The sequence below is a fragment of the Macrosteles quadrilineatus genome, unplaced genomic scaffold (genome assembly GCF_028750875.1).
Source record: "Macrosteles quadrilineatus isolate MER2022 unplaced genomic scaffold, UCM_ALF_1.0 Scaffold_22__1_contigs__length_1958994, whole genome shotgun sequence".
NCBI lineage: Eukaryota > Metazoa > Arthropoda > Insecta > Hemiptera > Cicadellidae > Macrosteles > Macrosteles quadrilineatus.
Genome location: NW_026542615.1, coordinates 316,707 through 342,119, shown reverse-complemented (window position 1 = coordinate 342,119; position 25,413 = coordinate 316,707). Strand labels below are relative to the sequence as shown.

General features: G+C 35.4%; 2 protein-coding genes across 4 annotated transcripts in view; both read left to right on the top strand.

The window, feature by feature from the left end:
* Positions 1-15,312, top strand: part of LOC129005501 (anillin-like) — a 36,213-nt gene extending 20,901 nt beyond the window's left edge. For all 3 annotated transcript variants that reach the window (XM_054434408.1, XM_054434409.1, XM_054434407.1), the window contains exons 11-21: positions 1,439-1,523; positions 3,745-3,867; positions 4,758-4,880; positions 5,501-5,644; positions 6,339-6,459; positions 8,963-9,127; positions 9,915-10,153; positions 10,458-10,634; positions 11,752-11,946; positions 13,338-13,510; positions 15,168-15,312. In XM_054434408.1, the coding sequence (XP_054290383.1) occupies positions 1,439-1,523; positions 3,745-3,867; positions 4,758-4,880; positions 5,501-5,644; positions 6,339-6,459; positions 8,963-9,127; positions 9,915-10,153; positions 10,458-10,634; positions 11,752-11,946; positions 13,338-13,510; positions 15,168-15,273 (1,651 nt within the window). In that variant the 3' untranslated portion in view covers positions 15,274-15,312. The remainder of the gene's footprint in view (positions 1-1,438; positions 1,524-3,744; positions 3,868-4,757; positions 4,881-5,500; positions 5,645-6,338; positions 6,460-8,962; positions 9,128-9,914; positions 10,154-10,457; positions 10,635-11,751; positions 11,947-13,337; positions 13,511-15,167) is intronic.
* A 6,610-nt stretch (positions 15,313-21,922) lies between these two features.
* Positions 21,923-25,413, top strand: LOC129005497 (SAGA-associated factor 11 homolog). Its single transcript, XM_054434402.1, has 2 exons — positions 21,923-22,195; positions 24,678-25,413. The coding sequence occupies exon 2, from the start codon at positions 24,680-24,682 to the stop codon at positions 25,316-25,318; it is 639 nt and encodes a 212-aa protein (XP_054290377.1). The 5' UTR covers positions 21,923-22,195; positions 24,678-24,679; the 3' UTR covers positions 25,319-25,413.

Here is a 25,413-nt window from a genome sequence, read left to right as displayed (position 1 = left end):
AGGACGGCAGCCCTAATTGTAAGAATTGTTTTTAATGCTTGATATTGTTAATGGTAGTTTCACATTTGACTACAACGTCTGGATTGCTGAAAATAAAATTCCATTCACTTAATAAGTTGTTACTAGATTAAAAATTAAGTTGCTGTAAACTTGCTGTTGTTCTGATACCCCGAGACTTGTTAGAACTAAATATAAGGTGAACCATTAGACGGTGTTTAGGAAACCAATTGGGTAATCTTCACATTCTTTTCTGTTTCATTTTGTTATTTTTCTAAGCTGTCACTTTTATTCCCTTTTTAAAATGTGTCCAACAGATCTTTATTCAAGTCAAGTCAAGTCAAAATTATTTATTCCATAAAATAAAAACAATATTACAATACATTTTAAGTAAAAGGAATTATTCCCCCGAATAGACTATTGATACGTGATCGGGGGAAGAGTTAACAATATCATCAGTCTATGGGTATTGTAAAATTGTTCTAATCACTGCACTTTTTTTCTTTTAAGCACATAAACTAAATAAATCTAAGCTCTAAACTAAATAACTGCATTTTAAATGCTAACACAATTTTAATTCTAAAATGAGGTGGATTACTTTTTATCATTAAACACACACCTACAATGCACTACGCTGTACAAGATTCAGCCCATTGTATTTATTCCAACACAATGGGCTGAACCCCATAGAGAAACAATATGGATTACAGTTTTACAAGTAAAAATATTAAAAAAATATATATAAAAAATGTGACCAATGACCAATGACTGAATCATGACAATATCAGACGTTTGGAATATAGACCGACTGGATCAAAGCCTCTGCAGCAGCCCGCCCGATGTGCGCGAGCCACTCGCCGATCATCCGCTTATAAACAGCAACACTGCAACTCTCAGCCTCAATAATGTTTGTTGGAAGATTACGGTACAGGACGTGAGCAATATAAAATGAATTTTTGTTAGCGGTTGTAAGAATAGATTTTGGGCAACTGAAGCCAAAGTTTAAACGATTTCTTGTAGGGTACCTATGGTGAATATCAGAAAATATTTGTTCTTTATTGGATTTAATGAATAATAAAATAATAATGTTCTTATGAAAAGCTGTCTGACGTTTAGTACTGGAAAATCAAGGAAAAGCTGGTCTGTTGAGTAACGGAAAGGTTTTTTAAGAATTTTTTTGATCAATGATTTTTGTGAGATGAATAAGGGCTCTAACACAGCTGACGAGACGCCACCCCATGCCAGGACACCGTATTGTAACACTTGTTATTACTTCAATACACCACTACTCTCTTATATCTTTATTAGTAGCCTACTGTACATTTTACAGTTTCGCAATCTCTACTATTCTCGCTATTACTATTACTCTTGCTCCCTTGTAGATCAAATAGAGAAGTATTCAGGTATAACATGTTATTGATATGTTTTTATGTATTTGTAGGTCAACATCATCTTACATGTCCGATGAGTCTGATTTGCACAGCCTAGGACAAGACATAGTTAAACTGTCTAGATCTAACTTGAAGGTGAGTCATAAATTTAAAATTATAGTAGGTTATGTGTACCTAGTATTTTTTATTTGATGTATTGACAATAGTTTTAATGCATCCTAAATGTCTAAGCCTCAAACGGGTATTTTTGTACTAAAAGCTATGTTTAGCCCTGAATAAACTATACTTTAAGACTGCATTTGGAACTCTAAAGAAACACTAGGAATTAATTCAGCACAAAATTTAACGGAGTGTTTTGTGTTTCTCTGAATTAAGTCCTATCAATATACTGCATATCAGATACTGCATTATGCCACGTTTCTTAAATGTGGTCACAAATCTATATATCTAATTCCGTAAGCCCAAAATTTTACAATGAAATTGTGAGCGAACTGGAGGCCGTAGAAAGCTGGGAGGGGTCTCATTTTAAAGGTCTGGGCATGAAGTTTTGGGGAAAAATACTCATTTTTCTTACTTATGCACCAAAAGGTTATTACAGGATAAAATAAATCACATTTAAATAGCATGGGAATCCAGGTCATGTCCGATTTGTTTACTTTAAAACATGTGGTTTAGATTTATTTAAAGCATATGGTAATATCATTGACTATTGGCTACAAAAGTTGTATTAATAGTGTTAAAGGTAGTATGTAATATATGTATTGTATGTAACTATAGTGCATTTGAAAGTAAACATGCGTGCAAATGAAAATGAAACAGCATTTTGTGATTGGCTTCTACGCTTATATTAGGTAATGGAATCTTAGAGAGCAATAGGGCAACACCGGCAATTGACATTCCAGATAACTTTGTTCTCTCTGATTGTGCAATTGTTTATGGCAACTCAATAAATCCAGAAAATATTCAAAACTACTCCAATCAAATAATTGTATGTCCTTTAAATGAACATTGTGATAATTTAAATGAAGAAGTATTAAAAATCTACTACAGTAATTATGAAGTAGTTTCAGAAGACCCTACAGAGAGGTTGAACATACCAATTGAGTTTATAAATTCAATTACACCATCTGGAATGCCACTACACAAATTAGTTTTAAAAGTTGGTTCAATAGTGATGCTCATAAGAAATAGGGTCTGGATTAGTTAATGGAGTACGATTGGTTGTGTTGGGTATGTCTGAAAAAAGTGTAAAGTTAGTAGTAATTACTGGAGTAGGGAAAGGGAACATATTTTTCATGCCAAAAATAAAACTAATATCTACAGATCCTAATATGCCCTTTAAATTTACAAAGGATTCAATTCCCATTGCGATTATCTTTCACCATTACTATAAATAAAGCGCAAGGCCAAACCTTCCCAAAAGTTGGAATTTATTTGAAAAAAAAAAAAAAAACAGTGTTTACCCATGGTCAACTTTATGTTGCTTTTAGCCGGGTAAAGCGGCCAGATGACGTTAAAATAGAAATAGAAACAAATAAAGACCAAGGAATGGACCAAAATGGATACTACACAACAAATGTTGTTTTCAGAGAGATTTTGTTACAGAATTAGTATTTTACAATTTGGAAGATGACATTATCTCTATGTGTTGTGTTTTTCTAAGTGAATTTGTCTATATAAAAAAAAAATGTATATATATTTAATTAATAGTGAAGATTATTGAAAATGTTCTTTTGCTGTATTATGATTAGAAAATTTATGTTACAAACCCACCACATGAAGAGTCCTTTTGAATTTTTATCCTAAACAGAGCAGACATAAAAATGAATTATGCAGGTATGTGATAACTGTTATACATTATTATAATATACAAAAAATTTAAACGATAATTCAAGGTAGGGTACGGTAACCCATGAGACAAATAATTTGTACAAAATAATTATTAGAATATATTACATATACTGTATATAGGGGCTATTGCCCCTACAAGCCACTAGTATTTAATTATTTAGCAAAAAAACTAACAACTTTGTAGTAGTCTAGTCCTTTTTTATGTGGAAATTTAACGAACGTTAAGTGTACAGTGTTGACAACCTTTTACTTAATACTCTTAACTGAAATGGCGACCATACGAAGGTAAGTAGCCTATTTTAAGCCAAGTATGAATGGAGAGAGTGTGGGATGAGTGGTGCGACCTGTATAGAGTAGTGCACTACTATAGATAAGTCCTGGTTCTTCATTTTGGTCTGGTTTGATGAAACATGTTGAATTATATATAAAAAAAAATTAATTTGAAGCAAAGATGATAAAACTTAGAGTACTAGAGAGTAAACATGACAATTGTGGTGAATTGTAGAGGAACTGGTCTGCCAGTGAGGGATCCAGATCTGAAGCAGAAGGTCAAGAGATTGATGATTTCCTTGATGATGCTTTGAACACCTCAGACCAGTCAACACCACCGAAACGCATTTCTTACAGCGTGAGTGAAAATGTAGTTGTCAATATTTTTGTAAAAGTAAACAAATATACCATGCAGTTTTTTTTAGTATCAATAAAACTTATAACTTTTATTAAAACCCTGTGGGGGTTTCCATCAAATTTTGTATGTTTATCTGCCTATTATTGAAGAAAAATTAATCGTTAATCATAACAGACCAACTATTGGGTTTTTTGTTTTTTCACATTGATATTTCATTTCAGTGAACAAACCCAAAACATATATGTTTGCCAATTACTATGAAAAGTACCATAGGAAGATAAGTTCAACCAAAACCCCAGATAGGCCAAAACACTTAGGCCTTTTAATAATTTCCTATAAGAGATATTTTGTCATACCATAAATTATCACACTCTTGTCCTAATGTGATGCTACTCAAAGTGCCTCCCCTTCCCGCAATTCCCTACTATTCAAAGATGTAAATGTTTATTTGAACAAGATTGCTCACCTGTCCAGTTGATGTCATGGTACTAAGACTAACAAGTAGAAATTAAAAGTGGTGATTATATAACCATTTCTTGATGTGTCACACAATAGTCTCTAAACTGACTGTAGTTGTCTCCACATATTTGTAGAGCCTTTTTATTCTAGCGTTCCTTAAAATACAGCAATCAATTACCGTATCATTTCACACCTCATTCAAGGTGAACATAATACAGTGGAACCTCAATAACAAGACCCTCAACTACAAGTTTTTTTTTCAAATCTTAAATTTATTTTACCCCACATCACATTGTATTGCAAACCTTGTCAAACTTGATAACAAGTCTTATTTAATAATCCCCATGAGAGTATGGTTCTCGAGGTTCTACTGTACCTCTCTACTTTCCCCCTCTACGGCATGATGTAATGAAATGAATGTTAACTTTCAGAACAACGCTGGGAGTGTACACTCAAGAAGTTTTGAATATTCACAAAACAACCAACAACAAGAAGAATCATACAAACAGCCTCTACTGCACACAGTCAGCTTTTACAGAAAACAACAAAACATGGTTAGTATGGTTCTGTCCTAGTTAGACTTTTAACATGTTATAATGTTTAAACAGAGTATCTATCCTACAGATCTCAGATATAGACCCATGGCCCCATGCTATATATTCTAGAATCACATAGATATGATTCCCTTATGATTCAGTTTAATGCTAGTCTCTAAAAACCTTGGGATTTTATACCTATCGCTTTTATTTTGTCTAGCAATATTATTGCTATCGTAGGAGATGTTTGTAAAGTTTACATAATCAAGAATTTAAGATGTCAAAACGATTGCAAAAGATGATCACTTAGATGGGGCTAAAAGTCGTTTAAATATTTTACACATAATATATCACTTACAATTTCTTAAAAATGCCATTTCTTATACGTCCATCATGGTAAACCTCGAAAGTCTCTTGACTTTTTTATGGTAGTACTGTAGGTGGTTATCATTTGATTAATACGATTAATTTAGTTAAATTTACTCACATAATAAACAGGAAATAAATATAAATCAAATATTAACAAAGTTGTCTGAAATTGAATGTCTTGAAACAAAATATGAACTAGTCAAAGTTGATTTTGTTAACAGTTTTTTTTTCTAATACAAGCTGTGATTGGACTGATGTATATTTTCTAGACTCTAAAACCTCCATCACCGACAAGACAGGTACGAATAGATCCATCCGAGTACTCCACAGACGACAGTATTGAGCGGATGGAGGAGGAGTTGGACAGAGAGCTCAAGCTGGTTGAACAAAAGATTGCTGTATTGCAACAAGAGGTAATGTCTAACTGAACATTTTTTTAAAAGATCCTCTTAATGTTATTGCACCTTTCCATCTGTTACTTTTTCAATGGGGCATAGTTCAGAAAATATATTGGCGATAGTAACCTTACAGTAGTTATTTACACTTACCTAACAGATAAATTTCATTGAAACTAGGTATTTACCTTTGTCTTCAATCTGTTCTAACTTGCGTTACAGACATTTCGGATTTATAATGCCATTATAAGACAGAATATTCAGCTAAAGCAGCGTCGTTACAGTAGACACACATAGCTAAATCTTCTGTCTGATGATGGCATTTTAATGCCAAAATGGCCGTTGCACAAGTTACAACAGATTGAGCTGTAGACAGAGGTAAATACCTAGATTTTTAATTATATCACAGCTCAGGAGCCAAAACGTGGATTTTAATGGATAATTTTCATACAGATTAGTCAAGCTATCCATATTTGGCCCCCAAGGTCATGGGTTCAAAACCTACCTATCACCAATGGATTTATCTGATAGTGCTTGACCTCTAGGACTAGCCTGAAGTAATTTGTAACACGGTTTCAGGCTAAAGCCTATTATCCTAGCATATAAAGGTGGAACAGAAAACAAATCTCCAGTTTTTGTATGTGTTTCATGTGTCAGAACTAAAGGAAGTTTATACTTTGGTATAAAATCATCTTGTTATACTGGCTTGCAGGTAATCAAGCAGCAGTCGTACATTTCCCAAGCCAGCCAAGCTCTCAATCTGTGTTACTCCACAATTGAATTCTCAGGGTCAACAGAACAGCTGGAGGCTGAAAAGCTCCTTTTGCTTGCAAGTAAGTTATAAGTATAAGTCAAATACCAAACCTTGTACACAGATCGTCTTTGTATAATGTTTTGATTTAGGACTCAACTCCAAGAATCTATATCAGTTTCCATGTTAAGTCGTGAGAGGTTTTTTAATGATCAGTAAAACTCTTTACGTTTGGTTTATCTGCATTTGCTTGGTTAACATTATTTTTTCAAATGCTTTAAAAAGTCCCTAAATATGTACAAAAATTTATTTGATTCACCTATAATGATACTAGGAGTGTTTATCTATTAAATTCCTCTTTATTGAAGTAAACTTAAGACTTTATGGTCTTTCTTTCTTTAAAGATTACTTCTATCTACAGTTTTTTAAAAGACTACATATCTATATTGCATTATCATGTCTCGTTAGAAGAAGTACAGTAATCTATACTTGTTTAATACGCAAGCAGGAATTTTGTGACAGTTACTCCTCCGAAACTACTGAACCGATTGACATGTTTTTGGTGTCATTGGAAAGAGCGTAACGTGAAGTTGTGCAGGAAACATTCTTTTTAGGTAAATAATTAGAGAGTGAGGCCCTGGACCCTTTAAAGTTTCGAATTTCTCCATAAGATTAACATGGGAAACAAATATTGTTTTGAAACTCCAGCTGTTGTCAGAAATTAAATATTAATACTTTTGTCTCCATGGAAGCATGAGAAAATTCACAATGTTTACATTTGCTTTAACATTTAAAAGTAAACAACCAGAACTGTCAAACGCCTATTTCACAATTTCAGACAGCTGATCAAAAAAAATAAAACAATGTGGTAGGTTTATTTAATCTTAACCCTCTATCTGGCGCTGGTCGATTTTCGACCACTAAAACGTGAGTTCTCAGTGGCGCTGGTCGATTATAGACCAAGATGACATGGGTCGGGTTTTTCTATTATTAAAATATGAAAACAGTTTTAAAACGCAATAAATCTTATACCATTAGAAAGATGAGATTCTGAGGATTCATTTTCATGCATAAAACATTATTGAGTGAGTATTATGTAGCGAGAAACGGTAGTTTGAAAAACTAGAGAGTTCAAAATAGATTTTGGCGGTGGAAAGTTTTGGTCACCTGACTACAAAAACAGCTGTTTTTGGTGATTGTCTATTAAATTGTATACAATATTAGTACATATTCTGAAACTACAATAAATTCCCTACAATTCCCTGTGAATCTATAAGGTTGATTGTAAAATTTTTATTTGTTTTTAAAAATGTCATAAATATTATGTTTTTGTAAAAATATCTTCAAAATTTTACATTCCGACGTAAATTTCACCGACATTTTTGAATTCAACTAAATATAACTATATATTTTCAGAAAGATCTTTTTATTACCTATTGTACAGTATCATTTCATTTTTTGTTGATGCATTCTATTATTTCCTACGTGACAAAAAGAAATTTGGTAGCCTAGTTTTTCAAAAAATAAAATATGTATGAAGAATTTATTTTTTTATAATTTTATTTTTATGAGTATTTAAAAAACATTGTATTTCTACGTAGGGAATCATATTTCACACAAACTTTACATTTGGATAAAATGTGTAAAAAAATTATTTTGTGGTTTTCTTGTGGGTTGCTTTTGAAATTTCTAATTTGCATAATCCAAAAATTTGCAAACCTTTTGCTACTACGCCTAAACGCATTGCTAGGAAAAGAATATTTTTATATTATTATATTCTAAATTCATCACTGAAATAGAAAAAAAATATATATATGTGTGTACTTATATTCACAAATAAATGTTCTGTGGGAAAATATATGATACCACTAGAAAAGCGCCAAAATATACCCGCCACTGGTGAATAAAATGACCGCCAGATCTAGGGTTAAACTTTATGATAGATTATTTATTATAAACCTATTTCAGTGATTATGAAACAGATTTTTTCCGTTACAAAGCAAAAATTAAAAGTGAGAAGATGAACATATGTTAATTGTAAACAGTCAATGTGTAAATAGTCAATGGTTGTATTAAAAATGTGTATAGTTTTGGATGTTGGTTTGTGTTTAATGATATACCGGTAAGTTATTAATTATTGAATTTTTATTTTAAGGATTTGGCATTATGAGTATGCCTATGATAAATAACACCATTTCAGAGTTCTGCCAGTTTTTGCCTAACTCTGTTCTGTAGAGTTTAAAATAGCCTACACCTTTATTGTCTGCAAATTTACTAAATAACTTAGGTACGGTACATTATAAAAGCTGACAGCTTTTTTATGTTGACTTAAATTGTAAGTTTACCTTTCCCCGTCCATCGGCAGTTTGATAGTTAAAAATTAACCCTTTGGAATAGGACAGTTATGTAAATTGTGAGTATTTCCATTAGTTAATAATCTTTTAGTCGACTTTTTTAAAATCATCGAAAATTATGACTGTTAGGTATTAGTTTTTAAACGTTTATAAATAACTCCTGTACTTCTTTGCAATTGCTCGATTTCGAGCAACATGTACACTAGTATGTAACATTGTGTGATTGTACAGCTCAAAGAAGACAAGCAGCTCTACATGAGATACAGAGACTGAGGGTAGAACAGACACTGAGACCTCAGAGCACAGACAACAACAGTCTGACTGAGAGAGGCAGTCTAACTCTCTCACAGGTTACCCTACCTCTTAAAATGGACGTTATACACCGTGCTGCTAAAGGTATGTTGCCCAAGAACTTATTCTGTTTCTCAATTGAAAGATTGTATCAGTGTTGGCTGTAGGAGTGTAAAGTCAGCTGTAGTAACTTAATATCTTCATGCTAGAGAGTGTTACTGTAGGCATGACAGTTGATTTGGAAAGACAAAATATACACTTATCATATAGTCAATAGACAGACATCTTTAGGTGTAATTTCTTTAAGAAATAGGCCTACATTTGTGTCATATACTTTGAAATGAAATTTTCCTCCATCTAAGGATTTCTTAGTCATTCTGGGTACCCCACGTCATAACTTAACTTTTCATAACACACAGAAATCTGGGTCTCTTACTATCACAAACACTATTAGTACTTAATTAGAGATGGTTAGATACAGATAATCTACTGTAAACATTGGTAGTCAGATCTCACTATTATTTTTATTTGGTTGGTGATAAAATTAATTTATTTTAATCGTGTTCGCACCAGACTTCCGTGCCAATGAGACATTGAGATATATTCCTGCGATCTTAAGAGTCACATCTTAATAATTCCTAAAATTATTAGAATCGCACAAAAATGTCTACTATTCAGGACTCTTGACATATCTATTCATTATCCAGATTTCAGTTTGTTTACTGCCTTGAACAAAATGTATGGATGCCTAGAGTCTATTAAGTCTCGTGTTTGAATCTATCTTTGCAATTTGTTGGACTTGAGATTAAGGTTTGACAAATCACTTGTTAAATCATTGTTAATCATTACAAACTAAACACTACATTGTAACTGAGTTTATCTATGATTCCAGATGACCAGTGTTACTACCTACTATGCCTGGTGCACCACAACGAGGAAGTGTACAGTACGGATGTGATGTGTGCTCCTCGTCACCTACACCACCACAACCAACTTACCTTCCCCAACACATTCACTCTAGACAACGTCTACTCTGACTTCAAGGTCATCATAGAGGTGTACGGGATGACGGCTAGGAGCAAGGAGCACATCCCTCATGATGTCAAGTACCATATCAACACCAGCAAGAAGGTAATGTAGAGCACAAGGTCAGTACCGGACTTATGGTACTTGCGGCTCAAGCTCAAATTAACTCGAGTGGCCTTAAGTGGAACTTCCCCGTCTAACTAAGAATGCTTTCCTCATGCTCATGGAACTCATGCTGGTCTTAGCTAACAGGCTAAGAACAGTATGAGTCATAGACAGGAGAATGTTTACTACTCCATGGATTTAATGAAGAGGGAGTTTACTACTCTCCTTTCCCTTGTAGATCTTTTTTTTTATCAAAGTTTTACAAATACATTATCAGTATTTTAGAGTTGTGTATTGTTCACAGGACGCCAGCAAGCTGAAGTTAACCCCTCGCAAGATGAAGGGAGAGTCTCGCCTGGTAGCTCCTCCTGTACAGTCACCCGGGGGTCCGTCAGCAGTCAGGACATCTGCCTTCTCATTGGCCGGCTACGTCATCTTCTCACTGCGCGAGATCAACCGCAAACAGTTTACACTCAACAAGGTAAAGCAGGGTCAAGCTAGTTTACAGAGAATGTACAGGGTGTTTACCAGTCACTAAGGTCATGGAAAAGTCACTGATTACAGGGTCATGGAAGTCACTGAAAAGTAACAAATTTTCATTTTAAGGTCCCAAAAGTCACGGAAAACTAAAATAAAGGTCTCCAGACCTGTCTTTGGTTTGCACCTTGCTGCAGGCAATGATTAAATTCATAATGCAGAATCAATAAGAGTGTATATATTTTGGGAGGAGGCAATCAGCTCAAATTGTTACGGCACAAAATATTGAATGCCTGACTCTTTCGTGTTTAAGATACTGAAAATTATTATTTTATAAGTACCAAAGGTTGTCCCCCCCCCCAACCCCGCCCGCCCGCCAAAGTCACTGAAATTAAGTTTTATCAACTGGTAGACACGCTGATGTAGAGTCCAGTTGCCCATAGATATACAGTAGAAAGTCACATAACAATACTGAATATTTTAGGTGTCCTATCAACTTCAGTTCCTCCCAAACAATTCTAAACAAAGTAAGATAACTCATAATACTATGTTTCCCTTATTAACGTAAGCAGAGGCCTTGATTGCAGCAGAATCCTGAAATGTCTAGATCGAGTAGATATCATTGTCTAAACATCATCATCTTCCGCGGTCACAGAAACATCGTCATGGTCCTCCAAAATCACGGCAAAAGCGTTAACTTTTCAATCGCGAAATCTTCACAGGCACATGGGGTCGCAAAAGCGATAGTAAAAGCTTGACTCGACTTGGCCATTTTCATGATGTTGGTACCGGTACTTTTACCATCCGAATGTGCTGATTTTTAGAGAACAGACTAAATCCATACAGATAAAAAAAATTGTTTTCTACAAACAATTACATGTACAACAATTTTTTTTTATTTTGCTTTATGTAAAAAATTCACAAATCTTTAGAATAGAAAAAAGTGTAAGAGTGAAATTGTTTTTAAAATTCAAATTGTGCTGCACAATATGGATTATTCAAATTTTTGTTTATAAGCTATATATTTGCCAATCTAGAAGATCTACTGTGTTGTTTAATTTACTGTTTTCCTTTGTATTCAAATTGCAAGTGTTGGTTGATACAAATGTTTGTGGTTGCAGAACAACTACACCAGTGTGGTGGAAGGCTCGATGCAGGTGAAGATTGACACAGAGATGAGAGTGGACGTGGAGCACCGAGGGTTCCTGACTATGTTTGAGGACGTGTCTGGCTTCGGGGCTTGGCACAGACGCTGGTGTCTGCTCAAAGGGGACAAACTCTCATATTGGAAATACCCGGACGATGAACGCAAGAAGGTATGCACTCAGTTAGAAACTATCAATTAGGAGTTCAAAATAATATTGGTTTTTTACTTATAAAATTTTACTGTCAGTTTAACTTCCAATATTATGTATTTATATTGTGTCGCTTCAAAGAGTTTGACATAGGTCTAGACATTGTAAAACTTAAAGAATACAGGTGTGTTTCTTGGCAATGCTTTCATGTAATATTGATATTTTGGACTTTTGTAGGTAAATTTAGGTTTTTGTTTTTAGTGGTATGATAAAGTTTAGAGATCTGCGAGCCTGAGATAAAGGCGATTAAGCCAAACTTAGAAAAATGCTGGCGCCTCAAGCTGTTTTCAAGCCGAGCTTTTTTATACAACGAATTTGATGTAATGCCATATAATAAATTAATTGGACATTTTTTTTTTGAATGCAGTTTAATCTTAATGTTATGATGTATTTAGATACAAAGTATTAAATTTAGTAATCGAATACATTAGGTGTACTGTGCATTTATAACAATTTCTCAATGTTATCTCGGTAATATCATTTCCCATGGTCATCACCACTTTCTTCCACAATCACAGAAAAACTCCATTTTATCTCCTGCAGTCATGGAAAGTGGAAACGTCATCATTGCCTTCTGCGATCTCGGCAAAATCCTGACCGTCTGCAGCAGTGATGTAGACATCAAAATTTATTTTTGTCCATGATTGCGACAAAATCAACAGGCATCATCATCGTCAATTCCAATAGGGACTAAATCCTGGTCATCTCCCGCAGTTGTGTGGACATTATTATCGTCTCCTTCATTAACTGAAACAACATCATTGTCATCCACGATCACAAAACAATCCAGAAAATTTCTTGGAGTTTTGTAGACATTGTATGGGTCTTTTATAATTATGGCAAAATATTGAACATCTCTTGCAGTCATCATCATCATCGTCTCCCATGATCACAGAAACTTTATTTTGTCATAACTTTTGTCATAGGCCTAGCTGTAATCATAACTAAAGCTTGAATTTATATATCACACAATCTTTGCGAATCCAAGTCCTAAAAGGTCAGCTCGAGCTTGATTTTCTAACATGGCGTTCAATCACTCAAGCTCGTAGGCTAGGCTTGGTTCAACTCGAAATTCAAGCCTTTCGAGCCTTTTTAGACCTCTAAAAAGCAATATATTTAACAAGGTTTGTAAGAATGTTCTTCGTTTTATTTTATGAGGATACCTTTTAGTGTGATATTGATATTACATAAAGTTTTTTTTATTTGTGCAGCCTAGTGTCGTGAAGAATTGTTGATAATTTGATCATGGTAAGAAAAATACACCTACAATTAAACAGCAACATTGTAGTTCTTCTTTTTCTACTTTGCATTGTTCAACTGTAGGCACTAATGAGAATTTTTTGTGTCCCAAGATTCCGCTAGACACCATAGAGTTAACAATGTGTGTGACACGAGAGGTCGACGTTGTGCCGAGAGATGTATGTGCTCGTCCCAACACGTTCCTACTGGAGACCTCACGTCCTGCGCGAGACACCGACAGCGACTCTCTGGTCATGATCAGACACAAGAACACAACCACTATCAGGTGAGCTGATTAGGGACAAGAGTGTTTAAAAGGAAGTGTCCAGTGATATTGCGGTAATGTACTATAACACTTAATGAAGACAATTTAGAAAAGCAATACTGTACATTCAACATTTGACCTGATTTGAAAATTTGTATTAGATAAATAAATTAAATCATTAGTCCAGGTTAAAATGTGATTATCATCAGCAGTCCAGGCAAAACTAGAAAGGTTATCTTACCTCTGTCTTTAGTCCAACATTTTTATCAGCAGGAAGCTTGTAACAAGTTAAAACATCAAAATAAAGTACATAAAACACACAAAACCTGGACTAACATAGTCTATCACACTGGCACTATTTATTCTGATGTTTTGAGTTTTGACGTGTTGCACTCTTTGACAATGTTGTTTTTGCAGCGAAACTAGTCAGCCGGTTGATTTTGGATACAGATGGAGAAAAGATAGCCTATATTTTGTCATTAAAGAGCAGTTTGCCTATTTCGTCGTAAGAAATGTTATGTACAGTAGACACCCTCTTATCTGAACTCCCCTCTTATCTGAAACTGTATACAGTATTTGACTTAAATTTAGGAGAGCATTGTATTTAGACACGTGTTATCACTGGTATCAAATCTTTCCCATAAAAACAGTCGTTTCAGTACCGCGCACTTCCTGCCAATCTAGTCTGGTTAAACCGATGTGCTGATAAAAATTGTCCGGTTACATAGATGTAATTTCCGCCGAGTGTAGTCCTTTAAACCGATGTCCGGTTAAAAGGTGTCCGGATAAGAGGTCTACTGTACTTAGAATACATAAGGGTAGACTTCTCTAAAATAGACCTGTTGAAAATATGGCCTGACAAACAAGGTAAGAACTAAGAACTGTTTCTATTATGTTCTATAAAATTTTAAAACATAGTTACAACTACTGTTGTCGAACATTTTCACACTATCCACTTCTTTTAGTATCCTGAGTGTATGAACTATTTTAAAGGCGTGTTCATATTAATTTGAATTCGCATACGAGTACAGCTCGCATTCCTCCTTGAATAATTGTCAATCACAAATTTACTCGTATGCTAGTAGTGGAATGTGAACTTGAATGACATTTTATCATTTTGTTACTTTCCAATATGTCGGGAATGGGGGAAATGCTCGCATACGAAATATTTTTGTGAAACACCGTTTGTGAAAACGTAGGTGTGGTGGAAAAGGTATGTTTGTGTTTGTTTTTGTTTACTGTTAAGTTATGGCTAAGTTATATGAATGTTAAATTTAATTTTTTTCCAGAGACCACCAAAACACCTTTAATAATTTTACTCATCTTATACAAACATATTATACATTCCTACATAGTTCTTGAACATGTTCACTCATTCATTATACATACTAAACATAAACATATTATACACAGCGATCACACAAGATCAATGTGTATTATCAAGTATTATACATAAATACTTCTCTTTCGCCTTACAACTACATCGCGAGACTGCTATTATTATTCCAGTAACAACAACAAAGTAAATGCTGCTGGAATTTGTTCCGTCATTCGATACTGGAATAGTAACTCGCTCGCTATCGCTATAGTAACTATCTATTAACTGAAATGTGAGCTCAAATTAATGTAAATGTGTCTTAAGCAGCAAGCACTATTTAATAAGATAAAACTTTTCCAGACACTTGCTGTCAGCTGACACAAAAGAAGATCGTATTCAATGGTGCCAACACGTCAACAAATCCCTCGCCTTACTGAGGGCTTGGGGAGTCTCAGCACGCAATTGAAACCGACACATATTTCTCCCTCATTGTGATCTATATCAAATATATACATAATGAATAGGATATATTTACAGAATTAAGTATTAACTCAATAGATTGAATTCAGTAGATCTGATAAAAATATAATATAGGTATGTATAATGTCCTATGCCCATGTACTTTATATAATGAATAAGTTTTATTTACAAAATAAAGAATTTTCGTGATATATTAAATTTAATGGATCTGATAAAATATAAGTATAATGTTAGTTCAATATTTTAACCAAATGTTATTGTGTATGATGAAAGTCAAATACGAGCAAATGTTTGAGGTTAGAAACGGTCTATGAAGGTTCACCCCTAAAGGGGGGATGGTTTCTTCCCCTGAAATACCATGGTGTACCCCATGACTAATATAATGGGATGTGATTATATACAGGGTGGCCCAAAAAAGGCACTCATCATTTCACAGTAATTAATTATTATTTAATAGCTCTACAAACTTACTCTGTCTTAAAACTACGTGCTCTACATGTTTTCCACCAGTGTTTGTTTAATGTTTATTACATATTACATTCGTCTTAGCATGTTATCAACCATTCCTGTACATTGTTGTGGAGTGATATCAGAAGTTAAGTTAAAAAGCAGCAGTTTAGATGAGTACCTTTTTTGGATCATCCTGTCTTATGTGTTGGTTTTAAAACAATGTAACTTAAAAACACGTTTTAGGCTTTACATTTTACCGGTTAGTAGGAGGGCACTCCCCCCCCCCCCTGAAATCCTGAACCCACCATTCAAGGATCAATTTTAATTATAAACTGTTAAACAGATCTGTATATAAAGTGAATTTGTTGTAAGCGGATTATAAAGGAAAAATAAATTTTAATTTTTAGTCCAATTTTAATGATGTACAGGTCTTTCAAGTACTTAACTTAGCATGTATGTAACAGATCTGACAAAGTTTCCTACTCTTACGCTCTCTGTCATTAAACATAATATTTTGCATGTTAGTACCTAAGGCTTCTTGTATTCTATTTCTCCTCATATGTATTAACCAAATGTTTCTTTTTTTAAATAACGTCTTTTTTATATTTTTGTAACTTAGAGTGTACGAACAAGCCATAATATTGAAACTTAAACATAATATTAATATTGTAACTTTAAATGTTAGAACTGTATATTAAGTATTACATATTAATTATATTTTTTTACTGACACATATTAAAACTGTGGCAATTAAATAACACTGCTGTGTTGGGAAACTAATAATAAACAAATGATGGTTTATATTTAACAAATAACGTAGCAGATGAGCCTAATGAACAAGTTAAATGTTAACAACGAACGAATTTTGTGTATGTGATTTTATGTGTAGTCTGTTCTATGGAATGGTATTTCTCTTCTATTACATTAAACTTCTGTCAACAATGTAAACATGTGATTGTTTTATACAAACTTATATTAAAAACGTAAAATACTGTAATTTTGAAAAGTTATTTAACACCCAGAATACTCATATGTAGCAGTATGAAAGGTATATATGGTGGGAAGGAATTCATTTCAGCTTAAACAAATAATGTGTCCTCGTCCTGTGAGGAAGTACAAACAAGTTGAGAACCAGTTAAATGGCAAAAAACACAGAAATCACAAATGACACTTTTTCCAAAAATGCTTTGTAAGCGAGATATCCGCCATTGTATTTTTTTTTATATAAGCGAATTTCCCAAATAGCAAATAAGCTATTACCGTAGGTCTCATGGTAAGACCTTGACATGGGACCGATTTACTTTGTTTTGAGGTACCTAGAGGCCAAAAACACAATCCATTCAAATTCATGTGTATATATTATTTATATGTGTCCGTTAGCACGATAACTCGAGCAAAAATGATCCGATTTTGATTAAATTTGGTGCAAACGTGTAAACCCACATTGTTTGAATGAGTTCACGAACCAGCATAATCTCGGACTATGGGAACAAGGGGGTTTATATTTTGCAATTTATTTCTAAACCATTTTGTAGACTTTAAAAAATTATCTAGTATATTAATATTAAAGTGTTGTCATAGGATGTTAAGGATGTTAACCAACCCCTTGATCCTTTTGAGCATGTATAACGCCTGCCTGGTTGAAGGGGTTTTCCCCTTGTGCTGGAAGACAGCTAGGCTTGTGCTTGTTGGGAAGGGCAAGGGAGACCCAGATCTGCCATCCTCTTACAGACCTCTGTGTATGTTGGATACGGCTGGCAAAGTCCTCGAGAAATTGATCCGTTCCCGGCTAAATTCAGCCGTTGTCGCTGCGGGGGACATCTCCCCTCGTCAGTATGGATTCAGGATGGGGCGATCAACGATTGATGCGATTGAGGAGGTGAAGCAAGCCGTGATGAGAGCTGAGGATTTTACCCACTACTCTCGCAGGGTTGTGCTGCTCGTAACGCTCGATGTGTGAAATGCATTTAATTCGGCGAGGTGGTGCGATATGCTGGATGCTCTGGAGAACACCTTCCACGTGCTGGCATACCTCATGCGCATCATAGAGGATTATCTCCGGTTTCGCCTCCTAACGTATGACACTGCGGAGGGCCCGCGGACGATGAGTGTCACTTCTGGTGCTGCCCAAGGTTCCATACTCGGCCCAGACCTCTGGAACGTCGCTTATGACAGCCTTCTGAGGTCTGAAATGCCTGAGGAAACAGTCTTGGTTGGGTACGCAGACGACGTTGCAGCTTTGATAGCTGCACGTAGCGTTGAGCTGGCTCAGCTAAAGCTAAACCGAGTCATGCGTACCATAAACGCATGGATGGCAGACCACGGTCTCTCGCTTGCTCTGAGCAAAACCGAGATCGTGATTTTGACAAAAAAACGGATTGACACCATCGTGCCATTGAGGGTGGGAGCCGTCGAGGTTCAAACTGTTCGTTCTGCCAAGTATCTTGGGGTCATGGTAGACAGCAAGCTTAGCTGGCGGGATCAGATCTTCCGTACAGCGGACAAGGCCGCTAGGGTGGTTTCTTCTCTTAGCCGGTTGATGGCCAATGTTGGAGGGCCTCGGTCCAGTCGTAGCAGGCTGTTAATGTCTTCGGTCCAGTCCGTACTCTTGTACGGTGCGGAGGTGTGGGCAGACGCACTAAATAAGGAGGCATACAGGATGCGGCTCGCCCGAGTGCAGCGTCAGGCAGCACTGAGGGTAGCATCTGCCTACCGAACAGTGTCCGAGCCCTCCGTCCTGGTGATTGCTGGAGTCATCCCCGTCAAACTTTTGGCGGCGGAGAGAAAGGCAAATTACCGGCGCCGTGGGGAGGACGAGGCACGAACAGAGGAACGCACCCGCACCTACCAGCTGTGGCAGGAGGGCTGGGAACAGGAGACACGGGGACTCTGGACCAGGCGACTGATACAGCAAGTCCAACCTTGGGTTGATCGGCGGTACGGAGAGGTGGACTTCTACCTCACCCAATTTCTGACGGGACACGGCTTTTTCCGGTCGTACCTGTTCAGGATGGGCAAAGCCGTGTCACCCGACTGCATATACTGCCCAGGCATTCTCGATGACGTGGAACATACATTTTTCCACTGCCAGCGCTGGGAAAGGCCCCGCCTGGAGGCTCAACAGTTAATAGGACTGCTGTCGGTGGACACGGTCATACCGATTATGACGGAGGGTGAGGACAATTGGACCTGTGTGTCACATTATATCCAGGGTATTCTCCGCGCCAAGAAGATTGACCTTGACCGGGATGCGGTTGTAGGTCATTAAGAATCGAAATGCCAGAAACGGTGCGAGCCCTGAGGGCTTAGGTCACATGTTGGCCTGACTTGAAGTAATGTGACAAACAATTCCAGGTCTGTGTCCAACAGAGTAGAGGGGGTTTTTTAGTGAGTAGTCTGACAATTTTCAGGAGTCTCACACTACAGGCTGGCTACCTGTGTGCGTAAAAGCATTTTCCCTCCTCTCCCTAAAAAAAAAATAGGATGTTAAGGAAAAAATTAAAAAAAAAACTTAATTTAAAATTCCCATATTATTCTTATGGAAATGAAGCAACCTGTTGTAGGTAGTTTACTTGTTTATAAACATTTTTTGATTAAATTTGGAAAATGTATTTATTTCAAACTATTCTAACCATAAAACACTTAATTACCTTCCCTGTATGAGGAAACCTAAGTACTCGTTAAACTAGTGTTATTTAAACATCAGGGGGTGACGTATCCAGGATTTCAAAATAGGGAGGTTTTTGACCGACCGTCTAACAGTCTTTTTTAGCTCTCTTGGCATTGAAAATAATCAACCCCAATGTCAATACAGTTTGATTATATAATTTTACATTTAATTTAACAACAAAATATTATACTTAAGACTGGAAGGGGGGTCAGGACCCCCCTGGCTACGTCACTGCCCTAGAGGCCAAAAACACTACTGTTCAAATATATATATGTGTGTGTGTGTGTCTGTTAGCACAAAAACTCAAGCAAAAATCACTTAGATTTTTATGAAATTGTGTAAACCTACATTTATTTGAACGAGTTTGCGAATCAGCTTGATCGGACCATATAGGAACGGGGTTTTAAGGGGTGAAAATAGGTTTCATTCATTTTTGGCCCTCAAAACATAAAATCTTTCAATGTATCTTTAAACTATTTTGCAGAGTATAATAAAACAAAATATTGTACGTTATTAGTTACGGAGAAAATTAAAAAGAATTTGATTCAAAATTCCCATATTATTCTTATGGAGTTTGCTTGTTTAAAAATAAAATGTTATAACATTTGTCCTATTTATTTTTTTATTTGACTAAAAAACAAACTTCATCACCTTGAAACAGGCCTCGGTCTAAAACAAGGAGATGTTTTGAGTCCTTTATGTTTTAACTTATTTGTAAATGACATTATAGATTCATTAAGTGGAGGCTGCATTTTTGGAGATGTTCAAATTAAGGCTTTGTTATATGCTGACGACATTGTGTTGATGGCTCCGACGGGAACCAGTCTGCAGTTAATGATAAATGACCTTGAGAGATATTGTCAACAATGGAACTTGACTGTGAATTTAAGTAAGTCAAAGATTATGGTTTTTAGGAAAGGAGGGAAACTGAGGAAAAATGACAAATGGTATTTTCGAGGTGAAAGAATCGATGTGGTTAATGATTATAAATATTTGGGAATAAACTTAAATTCTAAACTATCCTGGGGTTTGCATTTAAAACACAAGTGCAGCTCTTCAAAATTAGCAATTAACAGTATTTGGAATACATTTCTAAATAACAAAAATGTACCTTTAAGTAAAAAATTCACTATTTATTTTTCAATTGTCAGATCAACTCTTTGTTATGGGTGTCAAATATGGGGTTTATGGGAAAGTGATTATGTAGATGGGACTCTTTGTTATTTTGTAAAGAAAATTTTAGGATTGGCAAAAAATACTCCCAACTATGCATTGTATCTCGAAACTGGACTAGAAAAAGAGTACATTTATACACTCAACATGCATGCTCGTTACATCATACATGCTCTGTCACTGCCGCCGAACCGTCTACCAAATAAATTAGCAAAGAAAATAATCAGCGAAAATATTTATTGGAGCAGAGATTGGAAGGGTCTTGGAAGTAAACATGGAATTGAATTATCCTTTGATGTGAATTCCATTGAGGATACCCAGCGACACCTGTTATCAGTAGTAGAGGCAGTAAGGGGGGAGAGCAGGCGGGGGTTAGTCCAGGCGGCATTGGCCTCACGATACCACACAACTTATGCTTCACTGAATCTTGACCTTGGAGATAATGGATATCTATCAGATAACGTTCCTGATATTGTTAGACGATGGGTATTCAAAGTAAGGACAGAGACTATTTCCTTAAATTTTAAACCTTGGATGACAGACGCTAATTTTATATGCTCTTTGTGTAATCTAAATGAGAATGAGGACACTTATCATTTTGTTGCTCGTTGTCCAATTTTAACACAAATTAGAAATAAATGGCTATTGAAACCTATTTTAACTCGCTCAGAGTTTATAGATTTTCTTAATGGTAAGGATTGGCGTTCGCTGGCAAATTTTCTTAAAGAGGCTTGGAAGTATAGGTGGGATTTGGTTTTAGAATTCAATGTCTAGCAGCAAAACAATATACATATTATAGCTTATTACAAATATTTCACATGTTTAGTTATAAAATAAACATGTGAAATTAGTATAAAATAAAATGTTGTCAACCCGGCAGACGGTCTTATGACCATTGCTGTAATGTGCTGTTTTTAGTAATTTTGTTGTTGTTATGCAGAAGATTATGTTTAGTTATAAGTTCATATGTATTTATGCAGTTTATTTTTGTGTTAATAAAGCACTTTTTCATTTCATTCATTCATTCATTCATTTCAAACTTCATCACCCTCCCTGTCGCAGCAAACCTAGGTACTCTACTCTTTAAACCTATATTTATATAAATAGATTTCCCGGGCCTTTCCGTGACACCTACAGTACTTCCATAAACATACTTGATTTGCTAATAGGGAAATTCACTATACCATAACCACTCGCCATAAAACATACTCCGCTCTCCGCTCTCACCCACCATTGGCACCATTCAATTCAAATTCAATGTTTCCTGAAGGCCTGAATTCAATTCAGTGATTCTCCAGGATTCAGTATCAGTACTATTGTCTGAGTGTCATCGTCACGTCATCGTCAACTCCGCTGTCATTTCGAAGTTCTTGAACTGAAATCAGGGAATTAATTGTTGGAAATGGAAAATGATGAGGTGAAGCAAGATCTCGAAATTAGAACTAGGCTGTAGCTGGATGTGTTTGAGTTTTAATTCAATAACTTAATATATTTTCTTAAACAAAACTGAGCCAGTCAAGTCAGTGTATTGGTAGCCTACCTCTCAATTTTTAGGTTAGGGATTCCATTCTATCGCTCAAGTTCTTGCAGCAAGTTGACATCAAAATACTATAAGGTAAATAATTTAAGTAAATAACTTAGGCCTAGTATACACTATTATACTACACGCCATGTTGTAGGTAAGTTATTTAATTACACACTTGTGGGGTTAAGTAGGCAAGACCCACAGCCTTTTTCCAGTTAGTTAAGTGACTTTATTGACCTAACCTCAATCCTTCATAAATTTAAATGTAGATTTTCCCATAATGGGCGTTCTGTCCATTTTGCAAACTACGTTTTTGGTAACTATCCTAACCTTACCCCAACCCAACCAAATGAATAAATAGGCCTATCAATGATGACCTAAGTTAAGTAATGATTTGATCAACCGAATTATTAGATACCGTATGGTATACGATACTTAAACATCGTATGATACTTGTTAGTCGTGCGTACCCTTTCTCATTCTATATGTAGGCGTAATGGCTGTTAGCATGTATAAATAATATAAGTAGGTAAGTAGGCCTACCGGTAATAACTTAATTATTATAAAATGTTTAACTTAGCATAATTTACTAGCAAAGCTTATTTCAATATTAGTGGTATCGGTCTCAGTTTCAAATCAAATGACAGGTCTACTTTATCAGTACCTATTAAAAGAAAATATGCAGTAGACCTCTCATAATAAAGAAGTACGGTAACTTAACTTTACTTAGTTTTTCTCTAAAATGTAGCAGCTAGGCTACTAAAGTTAGGCTACAGTAGGCCTATTAAAATAGGTTAGCCTACTGTAAAACTAAGTTAATGGGAAACTGACAAGTTAGGTCTATCTTCAAAGTTTATTTGTTAAAAAAATAAGGCTAGGCCTAAGTTAATGAATTCAAACATGATTTAATGTGTAAAATAGTTTTTTGAGTTGATCAGTCACCATCATTGTCAACAGCAGATCCTTGATCCTTAACTTACTTCCACATTGCCAGTTTCATTTTTTTTAAAGAGGTTAGCGACCTCTTTTAACCTTGCATTTGCCCGTCCACATAGAATACAGATCTGCGCTTGGAACGTATTCAGCAAAGCAAGGGGTGAGCCGGTACAGTACGAAGGTGAACTATACAGATAAATTTTAGTGGCAGTGACCAGGATTCGAACCCACAACATCGCTGCCTTGGGCCCGAAGTCCGTGACGCTACCAACTGAGCCACAGACTCACCAATATACGTTAATTACTTCGCTCTTCCAAAGCACTAAAAAACAATTTATATTGTATAAAATAAATATTTAAGAACTTAAATCTTGCATTAAACACTAGGTGTTATTATTTTCACATCAGTTTTTAATTTATATAACTTAGGCCTAAGTGTTTTCTCATGTTAAACTTAGGCTATTTCAAATAATTTTGAAGGCCAAGCAAAAATTACTAAAGGTAGATCTAGTTACAAGTTTTCTTATTGAGATTTATGTATTTGTAGCAGGGGCGAATATAAGGGCCCCCCACCAAAATAATGGATAGGCTATGAAGAAAAAATACGGTCATCCAGTCAGTTCAGTGGTAGCCATTGTTATTGTTTGTTATTTACATCTGTTCGACATACTGTATTCAGTATGTTGTACTGAATGTTAATGTTTTGCAGTTCGCACAAAAGAATACTTAGGTAGCCTATAAGTTACAGTAGTTAGAACCCCTCTGAATACGATAATCACAATCATGTATTTGACTCCTTAGGCTCGGATAAGTGTTTACAGATGGGATGACACTGTTATATCTTCACCAATTTTTTTTTATTTAGTAATTGAGACATTTTCTTCATTTGGCTTGAATAGATACATTTGTATGATTTAATGACACGATATAATGATACAGCGTAAACACACACACATTTAATGATAAGTAACAAAATGCTTGCAGAGCTTTATTTTAGTGCAATTATTTTAGTTGGGCCTTCACGTACAGTAAACTTTCACAGTACACAAAACTCTGTGAAAGAAAATCGATGCTTCTGTCTAGTATGGTATTGAATCTTTTCTGATTAGGTTTCTGTAGAAAAGGTGTCAACCTCTATTAAAATACATCACCAGTTAAAAGATCTGTAGCCTATACTTATGTAGAAAAATCTTTAGAATGAGAAAATGTGCAAGATTGGGATAGGAAGTTTACAGAAGGTCGTACACATCAGCACGATTCCGGCAGTGGGAGTTCGTAGCTTTCCATTGATACAGTGAAAAGTTGAGAAAATGGATTCTTGCTGATTGGCCTGTTTACGAATAACTGAGTTTTGTTGTCCTTGATAGTCTTCTAGAGAAGTCCACTAACCTCAGCAATCTCATGCTCAGCACCACTGCAATTTGATTTAAACCATGCAAAACAACGTGCAAATGTTTAAAACCACCTCCAAAATTCCTCCACTCCTTCACAACTTCCGTTTACTAGCGATAGACTTAGTGGTTGATGTAATGAAGTTTTTGATCATGCTGGTTTGTGAACTTATTAGTATAAATGGTTTATTCCAAATTGAATCAAAATTGGATTGTTTATGACTGAAACCATTCTTCTATTTCAGCAATGGCAGCTATTGACAGACAAGAGAACCCATGTACTTCAATTGAGGAGATTAAACTTCGTATGAAACAGTTTCTATCGATTCCAGGAAACTTGGAAGCAGCAGCAAATCATATTTTTGATGAGTTGGTAGAAGACATAGTTTTGGGAATTACATTTGAAATACATCGTGAAACGAAATTGGGTGGTGTACCTAAGATGACTGAAGAGGACATAAACAAATTTAGAATAGTCGAAAACATTGAAACCGACATATTTGGACAACCTTATATAAAAAAGGCGCAGGAGTGCTGTTGTCCCAGTTGTAACCGACAATTATCTGCGTCGAGGTTTGCTCCCCATCTAGAGAAGTGTCTTGGGATGGGCCGCAACAGTTCGAGAATCGCCAGTCGTCGTATCGCCAACAACTGTAAAGAAAACGCTTATGGTGGAATAAGTGATGATGACGATGATGATTGGGCTGTGGGCCAAGAGAAATCCAAGTTGAACAAAAAAGTGGATGGGAAGAAAAAGAAGGACAAAAATGGTGTTAGAAAAAATAAAACGAACAAAGTTATTAGTGATAAAAATCAAATGGATAAAACAACAGATGAATTTGGACAGAGTGTAAAGTATGATAATGTTGAGAACAAATCTGTTTAACAATAAATATTTATTTAACTACTGTATTCAAATTTCTACTTCAAAGTGGGAATGTGAAATTCAAACAAAGAGTAGTAAAACAAACCAAGTATCAA